The sequence below is a fragment of the Emydura macquarii genome, unplaced genomic scaffold (genome assembly GCF_026122565.2).
Source record: "Emydura macquarii macquarii isolate MOO-44397 ecotype Brisbane River unplaced genomic scaffold, CSIRO-AGI_Emac_v2 contig_2768, whole genome shotgun sequence".
Lineage (NCBI taxonomy): Eukaryota > Metazoa > Chordata > Testudines > Chelidae > Emydura > Emydura macquarii.
In genome coordinates, this window is record NW_027132905.1 from 47,737,076 (window position 1) to 47,762,790 (window position 25,715).

The 25,715-nt window shown below is 36.3% G+C and overlaps 1 protein-coding gene across 3 annotated transcripts in view; it reads left to right on the top strand.

Moving 5' to 3' along the window:
- Nucleotides 1–7,047: 7,047 nt before the first annotated feature.
- PRDM2 (PR/SET domain 2) overlaps nucleotides 7,048–25,715 on the top strand; it is a 92,524-nt gene continuing 73,856 nt past the window's right edge. For all 3 annotated transcript variants that reach the window (XM_067567478.1, XM_067567475.1, XM_067567474.1), the window contains exons 1-3: nucleotides 7,048–7,123; nucleotides 20,636–20,753; nucleotides 24,178–24,281. In XM_067567478.1, the coding sequence (XP_067423579.1) occupies nucleotides 7,115–7,123; nucleotides 20,636–20,753; nucleotides 24,178–24,281 (231 nt within the window). In that variant the 5' untranslated portion in view covers nucleotides 7,048–7,114. The remainder of the gene's footprint in view (nucleotides 7,124–20,635; nucleotides 20,754–24,177; nucleotides 24,282–25,715) is intronic.

Genomic DNA, 25,715 nt, shown 5'->3' on the forward strand with positions numbered 1-25,715 from the left:
AGAAAAAAGCTTAATTTAAAAAAAATAAAATAAACAATTGAGTTGGGTTTTCTCAACTAAGGAACTTCAGTTGGAAGCTTAAGTAGCCTTAACTATTACTTGGTTCAGAAATCCCCTTAATTATAAAACAGATAGATACTGCTTGTTGTTGAGGAAACTCAGTCATATCATCATTATCATTATTTTATATTTGCGCTTTCTCAGTCTGTAAGGCATTGTTCACACAGGAGAACAGTCTCTGCCTTGAAGAGCTTGCAGTTCAGGTTGGTTACTTCAGTGGTATGTGAAATTGTCCCTTTGGAGAAGGAGGACAAAAAGCCTTATACTTGGCATTCATGATTGGTCCTGGGTCTGGGAAGCAAAACACCTTGTGCCTTTTATTAAATCATGCTCATTTACCTTTCTTTGGGGTGGGAGATGTGTTTAGTTTTAGCAGATTTTACATTATTTACTTAGTGCTGTAAATTGTGACATTCAAAGAAAGTAAACGTTCATATGCTCTGCAAAACACAATTGACAAAGGGGTAGCTTTTTCAAGTTTTGGGAGTGGCCTAGGTGAAAGATAAAGGGAATAGTTACGAGAGATAATACACAGAAGAAAATAGCAGGGGAGTGTAGGATGAAATGAAAGAAGAGATGGAAACAGGCGCAGAGTTTAAGCAGCCTGAAGGTAAGGACAAATGGTTAGTCTGACACAGAAGGAGAGGAGATGCTAGTTTTCCTTATAATTTTCAAATAGTGGGTTAAATTCTGATCTCAGTTACACCAACGCAAAACTAGAATAACTCCATTAATTATCTAACTTACACTGGTTTAACTGAGAGCAGAATTTGGCCTAACCATACCTAACAATCTTCCTTTGCATTGATGAGCCTAGTGTTTTTAAAAGAAAATGATTGCTTGGGGGTGGGTGTTTCACACCCCCCCACACCCCCCCCCCCCGCACATCATTTTTACAGTTGAGCTTGTATTTAGTTTTCTAAAAGTTCCTTTTGATAAGAAAATCTTAATTTAAAGATGAAAAACAACCAGTTTTAAGGTCAACCAGTAAAACATCCTAATCTTTCTATAACCTTCATTTCCCCTTATTCTGGAAGGGAGGTGTAAAATTTAAATGATGCTTCTGAAAATATTTAGAAGGTGAACTGCAAAGGGAAACTCAGTATTGAATTAAGCCTTGAAATTTGTGCTGAACTGCATAATTGGGAGTTTGGGGGCATTTGGTACTTAAATCTAGGCTTAACTCAATTCTGAGTTTCTTTTCACAGTTCACCTTTCGTGTGATTTTTTAAAAAATTAAGGGGAGTCACACATTCTTCCCAGATCTGGCGGAGAGAACATTTCACATTCATATGGATGTAATGAAAAATAGTGGTGGACCATAGAAGTTTTTACTGAAAACAATAAAAAAGATATGGTGCAAAAAAAAAAAGACTTGACTGTAATGATGGTTTGACAATAAATGTTTGATACACTGTAATTTAACACTGCTCTGATTATTTAGCATAATGAATTGGGAAGTAATCGTGTAATTAATCAGTTCACTTTCATCTCTCAGAATTATTTTATAGCAGTAGTATGCTCCTTTTGGTAGTGCAGTGGATTTAAAATCTCAGGATGCATTAGATAGGGTTGGATTGCTGTAACCTAGTGAGAATAGTGACTGCTGCAGTCTTCATCAGTTAATTTGTTTTATCAGTGTTGTTGGGAAAAGTGAAGAGATAATACCTGTTAATCAGAAGGCAGTTGTAATTGCAGCTGCTAAAGAATGAGAAAATTGTGCATTTAAAGATGGGTCACTGGAGAGGGGGCATATAACAATTATGAATGTGTCCAGTGATAGTCTGCTACACTGTTGTTAATATCTTGCCATGTAATGGAGATAGAAGAAATGTTAAATAATCGTTTTGTGTGTGTGCGCATGTGAGATAGCAGTAGAGAGAATATTTTTTTGCCATCTGATGAACAAAGGCAACCATATAATATACCAAAGATTTGTACATTTCACAGTTAATGTCTAGGCGTGCTATTCTGCAGTATTGAATTCTTTCTTTCACTTGAGTTTTTACTTGGAAGAGGGCATTCTTCTTTAATTCTGAAGCCGTGCTGCCTTGTGTTTCTCCCATGTTAATTTTTATGTAGAGGCAGCAGCACCCTTTCTTCTACTAGTGATTGCTTAATGCTAGTCATAGTACAAGGACGGTTACATTTAAGGAATTACATGTTAAACAAAGGACAAGTCATAGAATGTCACTTTTGTTTTGAGGAGTTTATTATGTTGGTGTCAGGTTACACCTTCCTTAAGTATTTTCCAGTTTTTAATGCTTGCATTATATCAATTTGCCAGCAACATTTGATCAGTTGTTTTTGGTGAAAGACTGAAATCTGGTAAGCAGACGCTGTAGATTTTTTCCTATAATGTTTGTAACTACTTAAAATATCTTTCAAGCATATAGCTTAACTAGTAATGAATACAGTGATAATTTAACAAAGTTAATCTTGGAATCAGTCTTGTATCTTGGCCTGTATAAGCCTCACCTTTCATAATTACAATGTATTTGAAGTTTTCTTGATTTGATCGGCCTGTTGACGTTTTCCTGTCTGTTGATCAGCAGCATCAAATGGGTAATGTGGTGTTTTTAAAACTTAAGTGACTCTTAAAACTCTTTTGAAAATTACAATTTTATTTTTATTAATAAAGATATTTTATAAGGATCTTGGCTGGGGGGGGGGGTGTTTTTGTTTTTTGGTTCCTTTGCCCATCTTTTAGCAACCATCTGGAGAACTATCTAGATGGCCATTAAATGTCAAGTGAACTGTCCAGGTGGTGAATGTTATTGCTTAATTATAGCTGTGGAGGTATCTGGATTTCCCTCCAAATGCCAATTTGATCATGTTACTTCTTGTTAACCGCTATGTACCCTAGCATCTAGAAATAGTATTATCAGAAATGAATGTTACAAATGTTTATGAATTAGCAGAAATAGAATGTTTGAGAAGCGGCCATAATTTAGTGTGTAGTAATTGATATGGACAATTTTGAGACTCTGGTTATACTGCTGGAAATGAATAATGTTTGAATACTATAATCTGGTAAGGGTTATTGACTGAGCTTTTCTGTTGAATACAAATCTGTTACTGTTGAACCCAATGAATGAAACCACTATCAACTAAAATATGTTTTACCTCTTCCTAATTTGTTACAGCAGCTATTGTGAGCTTTTCCCATAGTAATATACAGCTGTAGTCTAGTAACATTTTTAAATATTTCCTTTTAGTGTGTTTGTCCTAATCTCTCTGGTATTCAGGATTCCCATGATCATAAACAAGGGTGATGTGATTTCCTTTATTTTTGTAACTTTTATTTAATGATTTATTTATGAATCTATTCCAAAAATTATCCTACATGTGGCTTAAAAGTAATTTATCTGGTTATGTAGTTATATCCTGATCCTGCAAACATTTACATATGTTGAGTAACTTTAAATATGAGTCCCCACTTGGAATTCAGTGAGACCTTGTACATGTATGAAGTTACTGATATGCACAAGTGTTTGCAGAATAAAGGTCTTAGTCTTTCATTTTATTCCATTTTCTAATTTTTAACATCTTTTTTTGGTTGCCTAATATAAGTTGAAGATTACACTGTTGCTGTTAAAAACATAACTTGTTTGTGTATTGATACTGTTCCTTCAGTAAGTGTAAAGGAGCCCAGTGACCGTCTAAGAGATTATATTTTAAGTCTTACAAAAACTTTTCAATATTCATTATGAAAAAGAGTAACATAAGTTTAATTTACATTCTCTCCTAGCAATTTAACAGTGAAGCTCACTATTCACAAAGTATTGGAAATGCACAAAATAACAAAACTGGAAAAAACATGAAGAGAAATTCTCAAATGTCTTTCAGTTATGGATGGGATTTGTAACAAAAGCAGTCAAAATATTTCAGACATGTTTAAGGTTTTCAGTTGGTATGCCTATACAATCAAATTCTAGCTATACTTATGCTTTAGGTTTAATCTTATTTTATCTTCTGGTTTTCTGCTTTGAAGGTAACTAGTTCTTGACTCTGGTAGCTTGTAGTAGTTTCAAAAGTAGCCGGTAGGTACACTGTGTATGTTTATGAAACTGTCCACAAAATAATATATACATTTTTTTTTTTTTAAAGCAGCGCACCAAAGTTCACCGTCTTCCCCTCACATTGTTAGAGACATTGTCAAGGAGTGTAGACAGCTAGCTTTTTAAAAATTTTAATAAAACATTTCTATTAATATCTAGTTTTATAAAGGTTTTTCTTAAAAATACCATGACCAATTTTGTACGTTGGATTTAAATACTCCTTTATAGTGTTCTCAACATAAACATCACAGGATTAAGCTAGTATATGAAAATCAGAGAGAAGCTGTCTAGCTTCATTGTCCAGATAGAACAAAGTTGAAAAATTAAATAGCGTGAATGGCGTAAAGTGAATTAGATCAGTGTTCATAATTTATGTCTGATTACTTTATTAACACAGGTAAGGAAGCTTGTTTTTTTACAAATGATTTTAATCGGACAGTTTTCCTTTACCACCTATTCTTAATGTTTACACTTTGTTTACACTTATTGTCAGTCCATGTAAATATCCAACATTCTATGGGTGGATAGTGGTGCTGATATAAGTATGCCTTTCTCAGGGAATGCTTTTAATCTTCATTGTTTGCATTAATGTGTCTACAGTTTCCTAGGTAAATCATTTCAAAAGGTGTTCCCGATGCGTTCAGTTTTGAATTTGAGGAATATTTATCAATAAGATCAAACACAAATGCTAACATGTCTCTTTAATAAAACAAAACCACACTGCTTTTGTTTTCTTTATATCAGGAAATACATTTGATCTTAACGCAAAATGTTGCAAAAACAGACCTTTATTTTACTAAAAATAAAAAATGAGTCTCACACCACAAAACGCTTTGATATCTGTTTTAGTCCACAATATTTCAACTATAAATTGACTTAGATATGGATACATAGCCCAAGGGGATAATTAATAAAAGCTTAAGCTGCAATGCTGCTAAAGTACTTTCAGATTTTTCCACGATAATAGGCTGCATCTTAACAGAGAAGTTTGTCATACTCTCCACTTTTGCTTTACATATAATTGTTGTCCCTCCCACCCCCTCCGTGTGATAGGCCATTTTTCCATAAACGACTAATAAGTCTCGATGGAATCCTAGCAGTCAAGATCATATTTCAGGAACTTCTGGAGGAAAACATTTAAGTAAAAATATATAAAGTAAAAACTACATTATTCACAAGGGAGAGGCAATTAAAGGTATCAAAGCTGAGGGCAATATGGGAGGCCCCTGAAGAAAGACTGTGTGATAAAACGTAAGAATATGAATCTCCCGCAAAGAACTAGGGGACAAAGGCACATATTGATGGCACTGCAGGAGTTAACAATCAAAATATTGATGCCATTTTGGAAGCTGCTGAGAATAAAAATGAAAAGCATTGAGTGTTTGTTTTTTCTTGGATCTCATTGCTGCTGCCAATCTGGAAAGTAAAATTTGTGGGTCAAGGAAAAATGGTGAACATAGTGGGACTGAAAATGAAATGCATTGTTATACCATTCTGGGATTATTTTCGAATGAATTGTGCCTGTTTGATGGGTGTGCTGAAATCTTTTGGAATCAGTTATGTTCCAAAAAGAGGTTCCTTCTTCAAATGTTCCAGAGTTATTCAGGAATCAGGGGCTGATCCTGCAACTGGTTCTGTTCAGACAGCCTTATACCTGTGGAGCAAGTTGCCAGATTGAGGCCTGATAGTTTCCCAACCTTTTGTCTAAATGTAAGTGTAATAAGTGGATTGTAGGCCAAAATGAGTTACTCATAGAGGACTAGAATACAGTAAGAGGTTCCCTTTTCCAGGAAAGTTTTTCATTCATTATAAATCATGTTAGCCTTTTTCCTTAAGAAATGTAATGTATCATTATGGGCGTACACATGACAATACCTGCTGTGTTATGAGGCATTTCAACTTTTTTATAATTCAGAGAAATGAGGAATTACCTGTGATTTATGCTGAGTGTTTTGCTAAAACACTTCTAAAATTAATTGTAGTTTTAACGCTATTTAGCCCATGCATTTGAAAACATGCATTGTTAATATTTGTTGTTAATTGTTATCTTGCTTAAGAAAACTGAATCGAGGAAAGTAAAAGGAAAATTATACTTTCATAAATATATTAACATTGTAGATACCAGTTAATCTCCAAGAGGAATAACATGGTACAGTATAGTGAATTCACTGCATGAAATAAACAATGTTAATGTAACAATTACAATATAACTTGCAATAATGCTTCCTTCTATATAAAAAAAGAGCAAATAACTACAATCTAAGGTGTAGTGTTCCCCTGAAGCACACAGACACAAGTCATTAGGGTTCCAAATTTAACATAAATCTGTGTATTATTTATGGAAACATGCTTTTTCAAACCTGGGGCCTCTTAAAAAAAATGCTAGTATGCAATAAAAGAATATTTCTAAGTGCCTTAGTGAAATGTAGGCTGCATTTCAAATAAAAACCTCTCTGTTTTAGATGTGGTAAGTGGAGACTTAGTTGCATGACTCTTGTTGGTAAAGGAAACTGTGCATCTAAGTCCTTTCTAACTGCTTTAAACATATAGGGTAAGCATCATGACTGTTTAGCTTAACTAAAATAAATCACTAAATTAGACTAATTCTTCAGCAATGCTTTGTGTATTGCAAAATGCTAACAGCTAATTTGATTTTAAAAACTGATAAATCAATGTCAGTCATATCAATACAATTTGTCTTGAATTTTAAAAGATGTCATAGAAAGATTAGTGATAGAAACCTTTCTTTGAGTTTAAGATTAAATTTGAATCAGTTATAATGACAATGTTGTAGTCTGAATCAGATTTGGTATAAAGTAATAAGCTTCTTTTTGATAAGCCCCTTTTAAATAGAATTCTACAGATCTTTATGTAGTTTCAAATCACTGTAGGTAGGTGTGTATTACAATTGTCTGTTTTTCTTTTTAGGGCTCATGTAATCAAAGGAGTTTCTTTGTTGTGTGTATCTTTTCAGAACACAACAGGAATTCAAAATGAATCAGGTGAGTTTAAATGTAAAACTTTCAAAGTACCTTACTTAGATGTGAAACCAGTTAATTATTACCAGGAAAAGTAATAGTCATCCACCAGAAAGCCAAAATGTTAGTCTTTTTCTTTAAAACCTTTGATTTCATTATATCTCATAGTCCTTTTCCATCCACAGTGTGGGTGTATGTGAAGTTGAGTTTATTTTATTTATTTTAATTGGGTTTTCTGTGTGAACTCATGTCAATCAGATGTAAGATATTGTGACTGGCACCACTTCCAAGAAAACCTCTCCAGGAGTCCAATTTCAGTTTGTATTTTTCAAAGGTAGTTTACCTGCTTATAAAAACGTTTTGAAAATTGCAGACTTTTATCTTTTTTCACAATTTTAAATGCACAATCATCAAAACCTTATCATTGAGACTGAAATAGATTTAAGAAGAAACCTTCACACTGATCTAGATCCCTAAAATCTCTTATTTTAAAATAAAGTTGAAGAATATACATTGAGATATCCGAGAATGCTATAAGGAGAAATGTTTATATGTGAATTTATTGACATGAGGTTTTTGTGAGTCCTGTAGCATGGTGTTCTAAACAGTGCTACCTATATGTGATTTTATTTATTTGGACTTACTTGTAATCAGTAAGAATATTATATTTATGCTTGGTGTTGTACAGACTTTGGTTATTTAGGGACGCTTATGAAGTAGGTAAGCATTCACTTTTAATTCTTTTATGGCTTCTCTTTGGATGGAGCTAAAAAGTCCTTTCTGACTGTGAATAGAAGAATAAGCTATGAGTTTACTGAAAAAAAAATTGACCATGAGCAGATGTTTCTTGTTTCCCTGGCCAGAAAGAACGTTGGGTGCACAATGATATAAAACACTTAGTTGTGTACCTTCTCTTTCCTTGATATTCACTGTTTCTAATGGCTGGTTTTATCACCCTCATGCTCCAAACATGTCATTGAGGAGTAATGTAATTTATCTGCATCAACCTAGAACACAGGCACTGCTTCTCTGAAGAACATCAGACTATTACCCTTACAATAATTACAGTGTGGAATTGGCTGGTAGGATTTCCCCTCTCCTGCTCTCCTTCTCCTATTACTTTGTGTAGAAACAAACAAACAAACAAAAAAATTTGTAATATTTATAATAAACAGTAATATAAAAAGATCTCTACCAATGAAGCAATCCAGTTTGTAAAGTAATATGGTAGTTATTATTTTTGCATTAACACTTGTACTAACGTCCTTTTGCAGTCAGGCTTGGAATGGTTGGGGGAAGTTTCTCATCACAGTTTCATGTATGAATGCATCCAGACATCTTCATTTGTGAGGTTTTTTTGCATGCACTCAGCAGTATGGGCGAGAAGAACATCTTGTTGCTCTGTAGCTGCTTGAATGGTAACTCTGCTCGAGTTCTTGTTCTGATACACTTTTTGGGAATTGTTAAGATTCTGTAAGCACCAAATTCTAGTTTTTGATAATTGCTGTAGGTGGTTCTGTATCTTTCCCTATTTTTCAATAAAGATCTATTTTTAGAGTTAAATATGATTTCCGCATTATATGAAAAAACTATCATCTTTATGTCGAACTGCATATGTGTTTGGTTTTCTGCAGTCAAATAGAGGTTCCTATCTCAAGGAGTTTTTCATGTAGTTGGAAATCTTTTATGATATCTCCCACTTTCAGATTTGGCCTTCAAAGTGTACAGAGTACATATGACTTTTTATGATTTAGTTGCCATTCAGATTAAGTATATATTTAGCATCAACCCCGTGTTGTTTTGTTTTTTCTTGTAGTGTCTTTGTCATTTCATTCACTACTGACAAGTTGTAGTACCAGATCTATATAAGAGCTGTCTTTGAGGCCTGATGCCAGACATCTCTCAAGTGTACTTTTCTCAAATTACATTCATTCTTCCTATCTCTGCTTTTAGTCTAACTTAAATGACCCTCAAGCTAATTGGGTTTTTTCTCACTCACGTTATGCAGAGAGACATTGTGACGCTTCCTAGGCACCCTTGTTACTACTGCCCTGAGCATGAGGAAGCCACTGGCACATAAGCACTCCCCTCAAGGGCTTTCAGGTCCTGCTGTCACTCTACAAGTTAGCAGTTGGCACAGTGTTCAGCCCCTGTTCACTGGACACTTGCAGTATTCACAGATTCGCTGCTTCCAAAGAAACAATACACTGAAGCTTACCAGTTCTACCTCAGATTACCGTTCCGCTTAACACTTGCACGTACATGTGCTTACTCCTGAGGGAATTCTGCACCCAAAATATAAAAGTTCTGCACACAATATTTTAAAATTCTGCATATTTCATTTGTCAATAAATGAACGTGGAGGCTCCAGCATGGCACTAGGGAGTTAAGGCCATTGGTTGCACCCTGCAGCCTCCTCCCCCATCTCCGGGGCACAGACTTGGCGGTGAGGTTGCCCCTGACTCTGACACAGTGCAAAGGCCAGGCCTGCCCCAGAAACATTCCGGGGCTGTGACCCTCTGCTCCAGGTGCACCAAGATAGCAAGCCACACGAAAAGAGTCTTGCATGCATGCCCAGCTCTGGCCCCCAATCCAGGTGTGGGGCAGGCAGGCAAAGCCCAGCAGGATCCAAATGTGGAGGGGTTTAGTGGGGGGGGGGATTCAGATATGGGGTGTAAGGGTTCTGTGTGGGGCAATCTGGCTGCAGTGGCACTGTGGGGGATGCAGGTGCGGAGGGGATCTGGATGCACAGGGGCTCATTTGGCGGTTCCAGGTGCTGGAGGGATGGGACTCTGCAGGGGGTCCAGGTGAAAATGGCTGCGGCTCAGTAGGGGGTTTGACTGTGGGAGAATGGGGTTGGGTGGGGGGATCTGGGTGTTCTGGGTTGCTGGGGGCGTGGGGTGGGAGTCTGGGTGCAGGGGGCTTGTCAGAGTGGTGCAGGGGTGTGGGGCTCGCCGGGGTTTGGGTTCAGGAACGAAGGGTTCTGAATGGGATGAGGCTCAGCAGGGTAGATTTACTGCTCCACCATCTGCTCTGTGCGCCCATAATGATGTGCCCGCCCTGCTGGGGAGGTGCATGTGACCATTCTTGCAGCTTCCCTTTGCTTCCCTGTCAGAAATCATTTTTCTTTGGGGAAGCAAAGAAATCTGTAGGGGACGTGAATTCTGTGTACAAACAGTGGTGCAGAATTCCCCCAGGAGTATATGCATATAGTGAAATCAGGTATAAGTTTATTTAACAAAGCATAGAGATTCAAGTAGTAGCAAGTAAGTGTTGAAAACAAGTAGTTATTGTAAAACAAATCATCATACACATTATAAAGGTCCTAGAATTAACAAAATACTCCCATGTCTTGTAGCGTATTGGTCAGTCAGAATCCTTGCAGCGCTTTATAGGCAGCCTGCCTGTGACCCTCCTTTCATGAGACACACGCTGTCCCAGATGAAGGATTCTGTGTGTCCTTTTTGCACTCTTAGATAAACCAAACCGATCCTTTGTCTTTATTCGTACACAGGACACCACGTCCACGCTGTCTGTTTCTTCCTGTAGGTTTCCTCTCTTGTATATTTTCCTGTCTCTTAGTTTGCAGCTGGCAAATAGGCATACAATACACAAATGGCCAGACAGTGGGAGAGGTGTCCGTTACCTCCTGCCTGAAAGAAACATCTCCAAATTATGTCACCTCCTGGTGAGTGACCTGCCTTAACTCCAAAACCTTAAGAACATAATTTTCAGTATGGATACATAACTGCTTACATATTAATAATTACAAAATCATATGTATGAATGACAACCAGTGGGCTACTTGTTCTTGGTAGAGACCTCACATGCTACCCTTTGTTGAACTATTATGCAGATATTTGATCCCGGGGTTCCCTGTACAGCCCTATTCACCCCCTGAGCCCCTGCCAGTTGGCACAAGGGGTCCCTGGTCACAGATGTTTGTTTCCTGGATCACTCCATAACATTCTTGAGGTAGACATGGAAGATGATTTCATAAATATTTGATAGGCCCTTTACCTGTATTAAGGAAAATTAGGGAAGATAATTCTTGAATTAGTTTCTGTTGAAATTTTCCCCTCAAAAGTGTATACTGTTGTTTTTTGAAAAAATAAGTTGTGAAAAATTGCTTTCTCAGGATAGTCAGTCTGCATTCTACGTTTGTAATAATTCTTATGGGCACAATATTCTAATGAAGCGGTTGAGATGAATAACTTATTTAAACAACAAACCTGGATCGTTGGTTAGTTTCCTGTGCTGCATGCATCTCAGAATTGATTAAGATTGTGTGGAGAAGAGGTTGCATGTTACCTGGAATATTTGTATGGGTGGTCATTTTAAAAAGGGGGCAAGTATAAATTGCTAAGTGAGCAAATGACACGTTGTTATCCACCTCCTTTCCCCCCTCCCCAAAATAAAATCAGAGTTCTTCAGTGTACATTCCACCTGGCTGTCTGCATTCACTTGTTACTAATATCCCTTCTTAGAGACCCTTTCAGAAACAGAGGGACTAACATCACTGCCAATAGGAGCAGCAGCTGCTGCAGCCAAACATGGAGTGTTGAGCATTCTGAGAACTACCTACAGTTTTGACTAGATTGTCTGCCCTGTGCTGACTGGCTGTTTGCTCCAAACCCTCCTTCCCTTCCAATCTCTTGTAATATCTTCACCTCCGCTTCACTGCATCCCTGCTCCTTTTATCTTTTTCTCCCCTGTTCTGCCCTCTCAGTCCCTTCCTTTCAATGTCCCCTCTCCCTTGACTTTGCATTTGGTTTGTCCCCTCCTAAATACACCTACCTTAAAAAAAGTGGAACTATTATGTTTGCTGCCATCATTTTGTTCACTCAGCTTGTATGTTACACTCCTTCCCCCACCATGTCTGTCTTTTCTGTTTGGATTATAAACCCTTCAGGGCAGCAATTGTCTACTTTTCTCTGTGTGTGCAGTGCCTAGCACTGTGAGGCCTCATTCTTGATAGGGTGTTAGTCACTAACATAATAAACATGCTTAATAATAATCTTCCTTCAGAAATGTCTGCAGCAGTGCTGTCAAGGTAGCTGGGCTCAACATTTTTATTTTAAGTTTCCAGTCTGCTGTCAGTATCCGATACTCCTCCACCCCTATAAATGCTTTTTTGCATTGTTTTCTACCATTTTACTCCCTGCAAATTTGAATGCCAGCAGTTAAGTATTTATGAGCAACTTCACATTAACAAGTCTAAAGAGTAGTTATGGAGTTGATAAGTCACTCTGTTCAATAGATATTAGCTTTCTTGAAGTATTCTAGTGCTGGACTCTGGAAAACACGTTAAAACACCACCCACTGTTTTAGGGTTTTTTCAGTCTTTCAGGCTGGTTCTGTCCAGATGTCAGTTAACATTGGTTGTAGCACATGTATTTATATAACAGCCCCATAATATATCCCTGAGGTAAACCAATTTCTTTTATAGCAAAAGTTATTTGAATGTGGTTCTTCAAAGTCTGTGAGAAGTGACTGAAACCATAGTATTTCTGGATTATGCTTATGCAATTGCATTCAAGTTGCAAATAAATGGGGTTGCATTGATTTAACTGAGAACAGAATTTGGTCCATTGTGTATTGTATTGAATAGTGTGTTTGGTTACTTATTAAGAGTTTTGTGTTGGAGGTGTAAATCTACTGTGTCATGAACCAGACCATTGTCAATGCTCTTGAATATGTGATTTATGAATTCCATCAGTACAGTGGAGGTGGAATTCAGACTGCTATGTTGAATGACTTTTAGATGCTAATCTCTTCGATTTATGTAAGTAGAAGTAAATTTAGGTACTGATTTTGTATTTTAATACCTGCAGATACATGAGGTTACATGCTCGGACTGCTCTGAAGTTTTTTGAGGCTGAAGGGCAGTGCCAGTATTTAAGGAAGAATTTCTGACAGGCCTAAGTGGATAGTTTGATAAAATGGTATACAATTTTGCCCAAACTTGTTGATTCTGTACTACTTATTTTTTAAAGAAAGTCATAAGAGATTAGGTAATTAAATGGGGAGTAAGATTTTTTTTTTTTTTTTAAATGATCACTACTGGGAACATTTCGTGGTCTGCTAACATCTTCTGGCCCTGCCATACTAGGAAGAATCAGACCTTAAAATCACATAATTCTAATTACGATCTTACAGTTTTTCATGTGTTCTAGAAGACACCTACTAACCTGAGGCCAATATGACAAATAAAATGAGGCGCCACTAATGAAGTCCAGGAGCCCTGGTGTGAATCCCAACCCCATTTTTCCCAGTTACTGGGAAAGGGAAGTGTGCTGGAATTCTAATCACCATGCTCTGTCAGCTCAGGGGCCACCTTTTTCTGTATTTGTTTAAGGCTAGTAGGTGTCTGAAAGTCACAAACCTCCCCATTACTCCTGCCTTTCTCTGCCTGCTGGAAGAGGAAAGTAACCCATCCTCCCTAGACTTCTATCTGATGAAGTTTAGGAAGTAGTGTGATCTTTACCCATCCCCTAGCCTCTTGGCTGGTATAAGTGGCAGGGGATCCTTGCCATTCTACATCTTCCATAGCTTCCAGTTTTTGGTCATCCTCCTTTATGAATAGCTTTTACACATGTCTTTGCAGCTCTTCTGGGTTTACTGAAGCACAAATGCAATAGAACTGATATGGCCACAGTCTTGTCATTTTCACTCTGCTGCTGTTTGGGAATGATGTAGTAGTGGCAGAGGCACTGAAACTGTCTTTGTGAACTCAAGAAGCAGCATTGTATCATGTCACATTAGGCAAATCACAAACATAAGGGATAGAAAGCTAAATATTTTTAAATAAAAGTCTAGAATAGGCAAAAACAATTGGTTGGAGCCTTCCCACTTACCATGTAAAACTTCTCAACTCACTTCTGCTGAGGAGATGATTGGATTTATGAAACGCTGTGCATATTTGTACTATATTTGTACATAAATGGCGGGGGGAGGGAAGGAGGTGCGGTGGGAGGAGGAGGAGGAGGAGGAGGAAGTTCTTAATGTCTTCAAACAGTGGAGACTTCTAATAGTTGTAGCCATTGTGGGCTGCTACAGCTAGCAGTGCTTCAAAAAGTGTGTATAATTCAGTAACCATGAACACAGGAAAAAATACACATTTTCCACTTTTTTGCTAATTAATAAATGTATTGAAGAGGCTAAACTACTGTAATCCTGACCTGAGAGTTTTTCAAATTATGTTCATCTGACAGCTAAATTCTGCCAACCTATGTTTATTCCTTTGATACTTAGAACTAAGTTCTATTGAAAAGAAATCAGCAGTTAATAGTTGTGATGTGCTATATATATTTATATATCCATCCTCCTGAGCATGAATCATGTGCATGGACTGCTTCACTTTAGGAGGATGTTAAACTACACTGTGCTAGCTTGACATCTCTCACGGTTATGAGACTACAAGAGCACAGATTTATAACAGAACCTTCCTTCAGAGAACTGCATTTACATGTAAGTAATATTCCCTTTAAAAGTGCTAATGAGCCAAAGTCTGCATTTTATATAGACTACTACATTTAAATAAAAATACTATTTGCTCTTGAGCCCCCAACCCTCTTGTTGGTTGAAGCATTAAAATATGGTCAATCAAAAAACAGTTACTATATAGTTTCATGGGTTTGCAAAGAACAGAGAATGTAGAAAATGACCCTCTGTATATGTCTTAAAATATTTACTCTTTCATTTCTGCCTTTTAAATGAAACTACAAATATAAGATTGGTGGTTATTTTAACTGTTCAGAACTAAAAGTATATATTAATCATGTGTTAGTAAACATGTCTGATTTCAGCGGATATTGCTTATGCTGTGTGTATCGATACATAATCATGCACACACACAGGTTCATGATACAACCAATACAAGAATTTTAAATTTATTTTAGTACTTAAGTGTGCTAAGTACAGGACAGGCCTCTCTTTCTACCTATTTTTTGTATGAAATAATAAAAAAAAAGAATGGTGATGTTAAACCGCTGGAAAATGTATCTATAACTTCTGCTGCTGAGTCAAAGCAAGTTTAAAACAACCTGATGATACAGTCCCTTCTTAGATATATTAATGCTTAGTGTTGATTAATAGCGGTGGAAGTTATATTTTATTGTGTTGTATACAGCAGACATTTTGGGGTGTACTCTTTAAACTGCTGGATAGATGTTGAAACCTTACTAGTTTTATTTAGCACTTGGCTATACAAGTCTCAAATGTTTAACTTACACAGCTATCGCAGTAAATATATAGAAAATGGTGTACCTTAGCCTTATTTCCTATTTTATGTTTTGGAGTTTGATGAATCTTTATTCTGTGTATTTTTTCAAATATCTTACTCCAAGGATACATTTCTCATTGCTTAAGTAAGATGTGAAACATTTGTAAAGAGAAATGGGGATGGAGAAAACTCTTAGAAAATAAATTTGTGATGGGGAGAAAATAAGTGTTCTAAGGACAGTATCAATGGTTAATACTGGTTAGATTATCCTATCTGAGACTACACTAAAGAGTGTAGATACCTAAGTGGTAGATATATAACTGGATTGAACTCTTAACTTCAATTGAATTGTTGACACTGTGTCTTCATTTGCAGGAACCTGATTATCTGCCTAATCTGTCTGCCTGTCTGATTGTCTATTTTACATTCTAGATCTAGATTCTTGATCTGCCATATTTTTTTTTGCTTGCAGTCCTCGCTGTCTTAGAATTACTGTGTCAGTAATTCTGGCCAAAGGAAATGTAGCTTTCTCAAGGGTGTAGTTTATGTTGCTGATATAAGCACAGGACCTAGATTTTTCAAATCAGTGCAGCTGTCGTAATAGCTATCCTAAATAGCATATAAAGAGTTAACATATTAATGGATGTCAAAAGTATGCTCCAGAAATGTGTTGTAGAAATAAGCACATCAACAGAAGATGTTATAAATGATTGGAAGCAACCTGTTGGACTCCTTAACATTTTAAAATAATTGATTAACCATTTAATAAAATATAAATTAATAATTTATTAACCTTTTATAACCTAAATTGTACCCTTAACATAGTGTGACCAAATTATTATTTTTACTTTTAACTATATGTTGCTATTGGAGGATTCTGACTTTGGAAAGTTCAGAATTCAAATTCAGAATATTAGAAACATTTTTAGTTTGCAGCATTTAAACACAGCATCTTATAATCTTTTTGTAGCAAAGTAGGTAATTGAGATACTTAGAACTAAAATACATCTGTTTTCATGCTGATTTTTGGAGCTACAAGGCATGTTGTAGAGGTAATGGGTAGATAGGAATAGTTCTAATAATCTGCCCAGCACTCCTGCAGAGGGTGCTGTGTGTTTTGACTTTTGTAAATCTTGTGGATGAAAGTCTACTTTTCGTTTTGATGCCTTGCTGAGCCAAATCATTGTATTTTTGCAGAATGTAAAGTGAACCTTCCCAATGTTTTTTATCAAGTTTAATTTTGCGGCCTACATCATGCTTGGAGCAAAATGATATTGAGTGGCAGAGAAAGAAGCAATCTGCGGTGCCTTCTGTGTAGTGCACTTAGAGAGACGACATCACCTTAAAAAAATCACACTAGTCTGAATTTTTTTTAGTTACTATTGTTACAAGTAACACCAATGATTACTATAAATGAAAGAAATATTTTCCACTATTTTTAATTTACTATGTACACTTAACCAGCACTTTCTTAGTAGTTAATTCCACTGTTTGTCCTGTAATAATGAGTCCTTCTGTTTGCCTTTGTTTTCCACACAACAGAAGAGGAAAAAAACCATGTAAAGTTAAGAAAATATGTTTAAAAAATAGACAGGGAGGCTTGGACTGGTGTGGTACCAGAAAATACTTGTAATCTGTTTTTTGTTTTAAACTGAATAGATTTCAAGGTAATGTCCCTTAAAAAAATCTGCATTTACCATAGTGAGGCTTTTATCCTACTTGGGGTTTTTGCGCCCTACTATAAAGCAAATAATAAACAAGTAGGTTAATCATCACTCTAATCACTCTGCTTGCATGTTGCATCTCTTTTCCTGATTCCCTTCTTATGTCCTGTCTTTTATTTATAAGCTCTTTGGGACAAGTGCAATGTGTGGTTGGAAAGCACCTAGCATATTGGGTGGCTACTGCTACCACAATACAAATAGTAAATATTTATCCACTAGAAAGCATAGCCTATCCCAACTTGTGACACATTCTTCAATGCAGTATCCTTACCATCAGCTGGTACTTTTTAACTCATTGCATCCTAAGCATAAGTCTCAGATATGAAAAGCTATTTGTTCTGGTATGAAAGCTATTTGTAAATCTGTAAACAAAAGTAAAATAGATACGTTTTCTTTAGCCATGTATTTCATTTACACTGTCAATTTACAGTGAAGATAATAAATGACTTACAGGCCAGACATTTGAGGTGGATCCAGCAATCCTATGTAAAACTACTCTCCTGTTGAGGAAAAATAGTTTTACTAACCTCATCTAAAGCCAGCTCACTTTGCATCATAATTAAGTAGATGTGTTCCTAATTCCCCACGGACTTATTTGATCTGGATTCATTTTTGTCTAAAATTACCACAATGCTAGACCATAAGAATCAAATCAGCAGGAGACATAGGTTAAATGAGAAGTAGATCAGCTGCGGTTCATTTCTTCATAAGCACAGATTTCAATTTATTTTTAAAGCAGTCAGGATAGCTAAGGACTGGTGTTTCAGCAGTGCTTTGGGAATAGTTAATGTAAATAAATATCTAATTTAGTGGTGACTGAATCCATTTTAATATAGAGTCCAAGTTTGCACAGTACCTCCAGTCCAGCGGCTTTCTCAAGTTTATATTGTCTTTTGGGTAACTAACAGGTAAAATATCTTCTCCATCAGTGTTGCTTTGTAATCACTCAATGATCACCTGTTCTATTCATTCCCTCTGAAGCGTCTGTCATTGGCTACTGTCAGAAGACAGGATACTGGGCTAGATGGACCATTGGTCTGACCCGGTATGGCTGTTCTTATTTTCTTATGTTATAGTCTTATGTAATATAGAACTGTTCTGGTATTCCTGATACTAATTTGAATGAATGTACTTAACACAGCAGTTGACCAGCTTTCATAGTTACTTACGCTGACTATAAGCTTGTGCTGTATCCTTTGTATAAATGAAAGCAGTGCCTTACCTGAAGAGTTTACAGTCTAATGTGATTCCTTTGTCAGCTTCCTTCAAATATTCAAAGCTCAAAATAAAAATACTGAACTACCAAGTAAAGATTTATATTAAAAACAGTCCTATTAAACTTAAAACGTGCTGCAGCCGAAGAGTAAATCTCAACATGCACGTGCTTGCCTTACTCAATTAGCTGCTTTGTTTAGGGGTCATATATTTAAAAAATACACTTCACTTCACTGCGAAACCCCAATTTCTTCTTTTTAAAAATCTGTTTAATGTCTTTTGTCATATACTTAGTCAAGGAGGATAGGCCACTGGGTCAACATCTGCTGACCTTTTTATTCTCTGATTTGGGGGATGAATCTTTTTTTTTTTTTTTTTTTTGTTTACATCTTGGCTAGCTGCATTGACACAGTCTGTAGGAGAAGCCAAACCCCTTTTGGAAAAAACCCTAAAACTTAAAAAGCTTCCTTTCCTTATTGTTAATTTTTAGAGTAGTCAGGTCTTGAACTCATCATTTGTAGCACTTCCTATAATTAAGGTTATGTGTATATTTTCCCTCTAAACAGTCCTTTTCAGTGACTTAAAACTTTCTCAAAATATTACCCATGGGCTGATATTTGCTTAGCGTCATGGGTTTTTTAAAAAATTTGAGAGAATGTTATGCAGCCATTATCCAGTTTGCAAAGTGTGGAAAAAATTACATTTTTGTTAAACCATTTTGGTTTTTTTTTTTTTTTAAATCTGACTTAGAACAACTCTAGCCCCTCAACAGGAAGCTGTAGAAATTTGAAATTTCATAATGATAATAGTCTGCTGGCACTAAAACTCTTCACATACCAATGTTTATATCAAATCTTTACAAATGTATTAATGTTCTGATCCTGCAGTTGATATTGTGCAGGTGGACTTCTGTGCTTGTACAGAACCCCATTAGTCAGTTGCAGGATTGGGGCCTTTAGACACCACTTTTAAGCATTCACAACTTTGAAAAGCAGGGGAATTAAGAACTGAGTCTACCCGTAGTACAAGTGACTTTTCCTGCTTATTCCTAGGCATGGCAATAGAGAGGGTATGCAAAATTACCTACCGTTTTGAGATCTTTTCATAACAATTTGACTAAGCCTCTATGGATTGGGACTGGAACGTTGTATTGAACTGAATGTTCTTAAGAAAGCTGAAAACTAAACTTCTCAAAAGATTTTTGGAAAACCTTTGATAAGGAGGATGGATGGTCTTGTGGCTAAAACGGTGAACAATGACTTAGGAGATATGGGTTCAATTCCTAGTTCTGCTCTAAACTTCAGTTGTTACCTTCTTATAATATTTCTTTACTTCAGAAGGGTGGTGTGAAAATAAATTAATGTTTGTGAGATACTGGGTGGGGCTATATATGTAGCTGGACTCAGGAATCTTGACCAAATATTCAAATTTGTGTGCACCTCCGCCTAACTATGGATTTAGGATCCTACTTTGAACATTTAATTTCCAATGTGTAGAATGCTTATGTAATGTTCTTGCTTAAGATAGCTTTAGGCTGGAATAACAGATGTAGTATCTTCACATTATTGTGAACTAAAATTGATTATTTATAGTTCTGTTCTGTAGACCATTTTTTACCTGATTAAAATATAAATTTGCAAAGTTCTCAAAACATTAGCTGAACAAGAATGAAAAACATACTTGAAAAACGAGTTTAGGTAAATTGAAGAAAGGAAGAAATACATTTTTTCCAAGACATAGAAAGAGTGCACACCTTTGTTTTTGTTCCACTTTTTGCTTTTAATATTACTATTATAGCTATTATTAATAGGTTTAAGGTAACTCATAGCAACATTGGCATGTATACCAAGAGCAGGCACATATAAGATTAAATATTTCTAGCTATATAACTGAGATGAAAATTCTGAATTTTAAATAGAATACAAGGCCGAAGTAAGTGGTAAAAAGCCTGTGGCATATTGAAAACCGCAGTTACATTTACTTGCTAAACATTGACCATAGACAAAATACATGCATCAACTTGTCAATATCAAACATGAGCATAGAGTAGGTGGAACAAAGCAGAAAGAGTCCCAAAGGAACAATTGGGCCTCCAGTACGGTACATTTCTCACTAAGAGATTGTTTTTAACGTGACTTTAGAACTCTCTGTAAAAATAGAAACAAATGTGATGAGTGTACCAAAGAACCTGTAATGCCTTCCTGTGAAAGACGCTTGTAATTTTGAATCCCTAGTTGAAATTCCAAATTCAGATTTTTACTTTCATTTTGTCACCGGATTTTGTAGCTTGTATGGGTTGATCATCTGTTGTGCTAAAATGTTTGTTTTTTCTTTCATCATGGTCATGGCCCTTCTGTTTTATTTGACCTGTAGAACAGAACTGAATCTGCAGGAGCAGCTGAGACCTTGGCTGATGTACCTGAACATGTGCTTAAAGGACTTCCTGAGGAAGTGAGGCTTTTCCCATCTGCTGTTGACAAGACACGGCTTGGTAAGTGCTATAACTGTGAAAAGATAATGGAGAAATTAGAAGACAAAAATATCACATTCTGGCAGCTCTGGAAAGTGAAGCATTAAAGTACAAAGAAACGGTGCAGTCAGCGTGAGCTTTCCCATTCCTCAAAGAAAAAACAAACCGGAACGAAACTGAAATATGTAAATGGTGGGGTGGGGGAATGTTATGAAAATGCTTGTTAAAGGACAAATATTGCAGTTGTGTAGCAATGAGATTTTGTATTAGTTTGTAGTGGAAAAAATCCTTTTAAATGTTTGCTTGTTCTTCTACATCATGAATTTTATCAGATCAGAAGTGAGGTTTAATATAAGTATCTAATGTTCCACAAGTATAACTTGCACTGGTAAATTCTTCACAATACTGAGTTATGATTTTCCTCTCTTCAATCTCTGAACTCTTTGTGAGTCCTTCTCCACAGTCTCCCTCTAGGACACCTCCTACTTGTACCACTGGTTTTTACATAGTAATTCAGATAAGTATTTCACTTGTATTGTGACAGCCGAAGGGTAAAGGCAAACTTCTGTTGAGCTTATGATGAATGATTCACAGTGGACTGGCTAGCAAGCTCTTTGAGAATGATCTGTCACTCCACTTCTTCCAGAGACCATGCTTGTCTTCATTGAACATCAGAATGTGAATCAAAGTTAAATTTGAGCTTTTTGCATCCTGGCTTTTTTAAGGAATATTGTTACATCACTAGGCTGAATGTCCTTCACTCACTGCTCATTTACCCCCTCTACAGCTCAATTTTTTGCTGGTAGTTCTGTGCATTTCTTCCACTACTGTTTCCACCTAAACCCACATCTTTCTTTCTGATGGTCACCATACCAGCTCTTTGACTTCAGCCAGCAAGGGGGGATTCATTGCAGACTTGGAAAATACCACATAAGACTGGCTTTCTTGCTCCAAATATTTTCCAGTATGTGGCATAAAAAATGTAGCCTCATTGGATATTCAGCAGCTGTTAGAGTACAAAGGAAAAGTGTTTCGAGAGAGGAAAAATGTGATGAGAAATATTTCACCATGCAGTTGCACTAATGCCTTTCAAAGAGGTGAGGTTTCCATTATGAGCTTTGATGGAGTTTGTTCTGTAGGGTAGATAATTTGTGCAGAAAGCTAGCAGCTTGAGAGAGAATTTGAAATGGAGATGGACACTAAAGACTTCACTACCAACTAGATTGTAAGCTGTTTGGATCAGGGACAATGCCTTCCAATAGGACCCTGATCCTAAGAGAGGCTACAAAATGCTACCACAATACAAATAAGTAATACCTTGGATTGATAAGTGACCTGTTGATCTTTAAAGTAGGAGAGGACTTTTATGATAACCTGCTAATGGAAAAAAACATTAGAATCAATTTTGAAGACTTGTTTTTCCAGTCTGAGGTAAAGAACTACATTGCTGAAAATATAAATAAGATTTAATTAGAAATGTCATGCCTAGAGTTAAGTCAGATGTAAGGGGAGAAACTTTGAAACTTTAATTAGTTATGACGGTAATATAACTATGTAAGTGTTGTACTGAAAATGAAAGAGGAAGTTTGGTAAGAGTATTTTTAAAGCAAGTATCAAAATGTTTTATCTTTTTAGATCAAAGGTATATACCTATCAGAGGTTTATTGTCTATGCATGGAGCTTGTTTTTTAAATTCTAGGGGAAAATAGATGGTTTAAGAATTAAGGTTACTTGGAAGACATCAGTTTTGTGTGGCCATAAGTAGTCAATTTTCTTATTATAAAACATGAATCTTTACGTGTAGTTTGACAGCTTTTCCGTGTAAGCTGTCAAAGTTCTGTTAAGATTTGTGAATATGAAGTTAATGGCCAAACGTGGATTTTTAACATATCTACATTTTTTTCCCTTTAGATACAATATTAAATACTACCTAAAACTTCTGTATGCATTTTATTTGTCATACTTCCACTATTGTATTTAAAGCAGATGAAAATGCATTTTTCCCAGAATGGTCTTCAAATATCTTCATAAGTTCTTTAACAAGTTCACCCTACATAGCAGTTGAAGGATGGGTCTTCACTATAAAAAGACATCAGGATAGTATAGTAAGGTATTGTGAATATGATCAGATGAACAGGAGGGATTGGAGAGGTCACCTTTACCTTACTGCATAAAGATTGGGATAATGGATACAAGATAAAATGGGAAAATGCTTAACAAACTGGTTTAACCTGAGTGCTGTGTATTGTACTAAGTAGAGAGTTATCTTCCTTTCCCCTTTGTCAGTTGTACATTAAAAAACGGGGATAAATTACTGTAGTGTAATCCAAAGTTAACTACACTGAGGTCAGTGAAGTTGCTTTGGATTTTCGCTGGTATAATTGTATGCAGAATTTGACTCTATATCTGCAAACATAAATAGCATTTGGTTTTTATTCTGAACTGTTCTGAGACGATGGAGGTTGTTGCAAGGATGTGCAGGTTGTCTGTATACCATTAGCTGAATAGTGTGCTTATTAACTGAAACAGTGCAGAAAATGGTTTGGCAAGTAGTCATGTAGCTTTATAGAAACTTATCAAAAAATCCTACATACTGCAGTGTGGGGATTCAGTGCCTTTACCTGTTGACACGTGGCACTGATACCATTCTTTCTAGTATAAAATTTAGATTAGTGTTCAAAGGTTTCAGAAATTTTTTTCTGATAAATATTGTTTTTCATTCTTCTGAAATAGATTATGCAACTCTGCCTAAGTTACAAATGTATTGCTTTAGTGAGATAGAGATGATAGCACGCTGGGGGAGGGAGGGGTCAGACTGTCACCTATTTTGCATCATTTCCTTCTTAAGACCACCTCTTTTCCTCTTCACCATCCCAACAGTTGATCAGGTAGGACAGGTTCTCAAACTGGGGGTCATGACCCCTTTGGGGTCACAAGGTTGTTATGGGAGGGTCACAAACTGTCAGCCCCTGTGCATGCTGGTAAAGATGGCATGGTGGGGGGAGGAGGGAAATCATCTCTTTTGGAGGGTCATCAGAGCCTAAAATATTTTCAAAGTTTGAGAACCCCTGAGTTAGGACATTCCAGCTAGTAGTCTCCAGATTTGAACTCTGGTGGGGTACAGATGCTGTTCTCATTCATAGGTAAGGAAATTGGTCTGGAATTTGCTTTTCATCCCTTTGGTTTGGCAAATCTGGAGTCTATTCATCTATTAGGTCTATAAATTTACTCAAGTCTTTCATGGGTAAGTTTCTTTTCTGGGCTAGGAGTTGGCTTTGTAAGTTGACTTTTAGTAAATTTTTATTTCTTTTGTGTTATCTTAATATAAATGCTTCCTGACGTTAATAAGCATGTATTTAATAATCTTATGATATTTGAAGTGTCTAAGAAACTTATTTGTCAGAGATAAAGTAGACTAATTACAGTTACTGATTTAACTCTCCAGGTGTCTGGGCAACAAAGTCAATTTTAAAAGGCAAAAAATTTGGACCATTTGTTGGTGACAAGAAAAAAAGATCCCAAGTTAAGAGCAATGTATACATGTGGGAGGTAAGAAACAGCTGGTAAAGGAAGTAGCCAGCTATAGTAAAGTGATTATTTTGTATTTGACATGTAATTTTTTTCAGAAGTTTTAGATATCTATATAAATATCTATTATTCTGTATGATTATTTAAATCAGAACTATTGCCATTACAGAAAATATGCTTATGTGAAACACCAGATTAGACTGTTCAATTGTTTGGAACTACAGAGATAAAACCCTGCTATTGTCATTGATAAGATGTTAAGTACATGTTTTCTAAAGCAACATGAAATCTGTTAAGCACTGCTGCCGGGCCCCAACTTCCTGTAAAATGGTCTATTGCTGATCAGACTTGGCTTCAGATGGCTTGATCCTGCAGGTACTACACCTCTAGATCAGTGGGAGTTAAGGGTACTCAACCCTGAAGTCAGTGGAAGTGGAAGGAACTTTGGCATCTCTCAGGAGGGGTTTGGCACCTCACATGATTTCTCTCTTATAGCATACAGCATGTATGGTAGGTCTGCATCTTTACTTGCAATTTTCAGGAAGCCCAAGTTTTGAAGTACCATCTATGCATCTCCACTGGTGTTGGCAGCATTAGGAGCACTTGCGCAGGGTTCGTTATCGCCTTGTGTAGCTCTGTTTAGAACAGATCTAAACCAGCTAAACCAATGTTCCCACCATTACTATAGTTGTTGGAACCACAAAGGTGGGAGATTTCACAGAAATTGCCAATGTAGACAAGGTCTTGTGACTGCAAATAAAACAGTTTTGACATTTATCAAAGCAGTATGATCAAACTTGTCTGGAAATGATATGAATGCTTAAAAAGGAGGAAGCATTTGTCACTGTAAATAAATAGCTTAAGTACAAAATTTGACTATTTTTATTTTAGACAAATTAGTATTTTAAAATGTACATTTAAGACATTTGTTTAACACTTTTCTCCAAGTATCTGCAGCATACACAACTAAAATGGGATACAGCAGTGTTACATTATTCTTTTGCTGCTCCATTTATGCTAATGTTTATTCATATTTGTAAATGTGGAATCTCTTTTAGAATTGCAGAACTGTTTTTTGTCAAAAATAAACAGCAAAATCAAGCAGTCTCTCAAGCTTGAAGGAAGAATATCACAAAATATTCCAGTCTTGTAAAAATCAAAATACCTTGATCCAATATGTTTAAACTGTATATCTGTTTCTTTGATAGTTAAATTATACTGGACAAAAACACTATAGAATGTTTTACAGTCCATTAATCTGAGTAGCAATTTACAACATAAGAACATAAGAACGGACATAATGGATCAGACCAATGGTCCAGCTAGCCCACTATTCTGTCTTCCAACAGTGGTTGATGCCAGATACTTCAGAGGGAATGAACAGAACAGGACAATTTATTGAGCGATCCATCCCCTGTTGTCCAGTCGCACAATCTGGCAGTCAGTGGTTTAGGG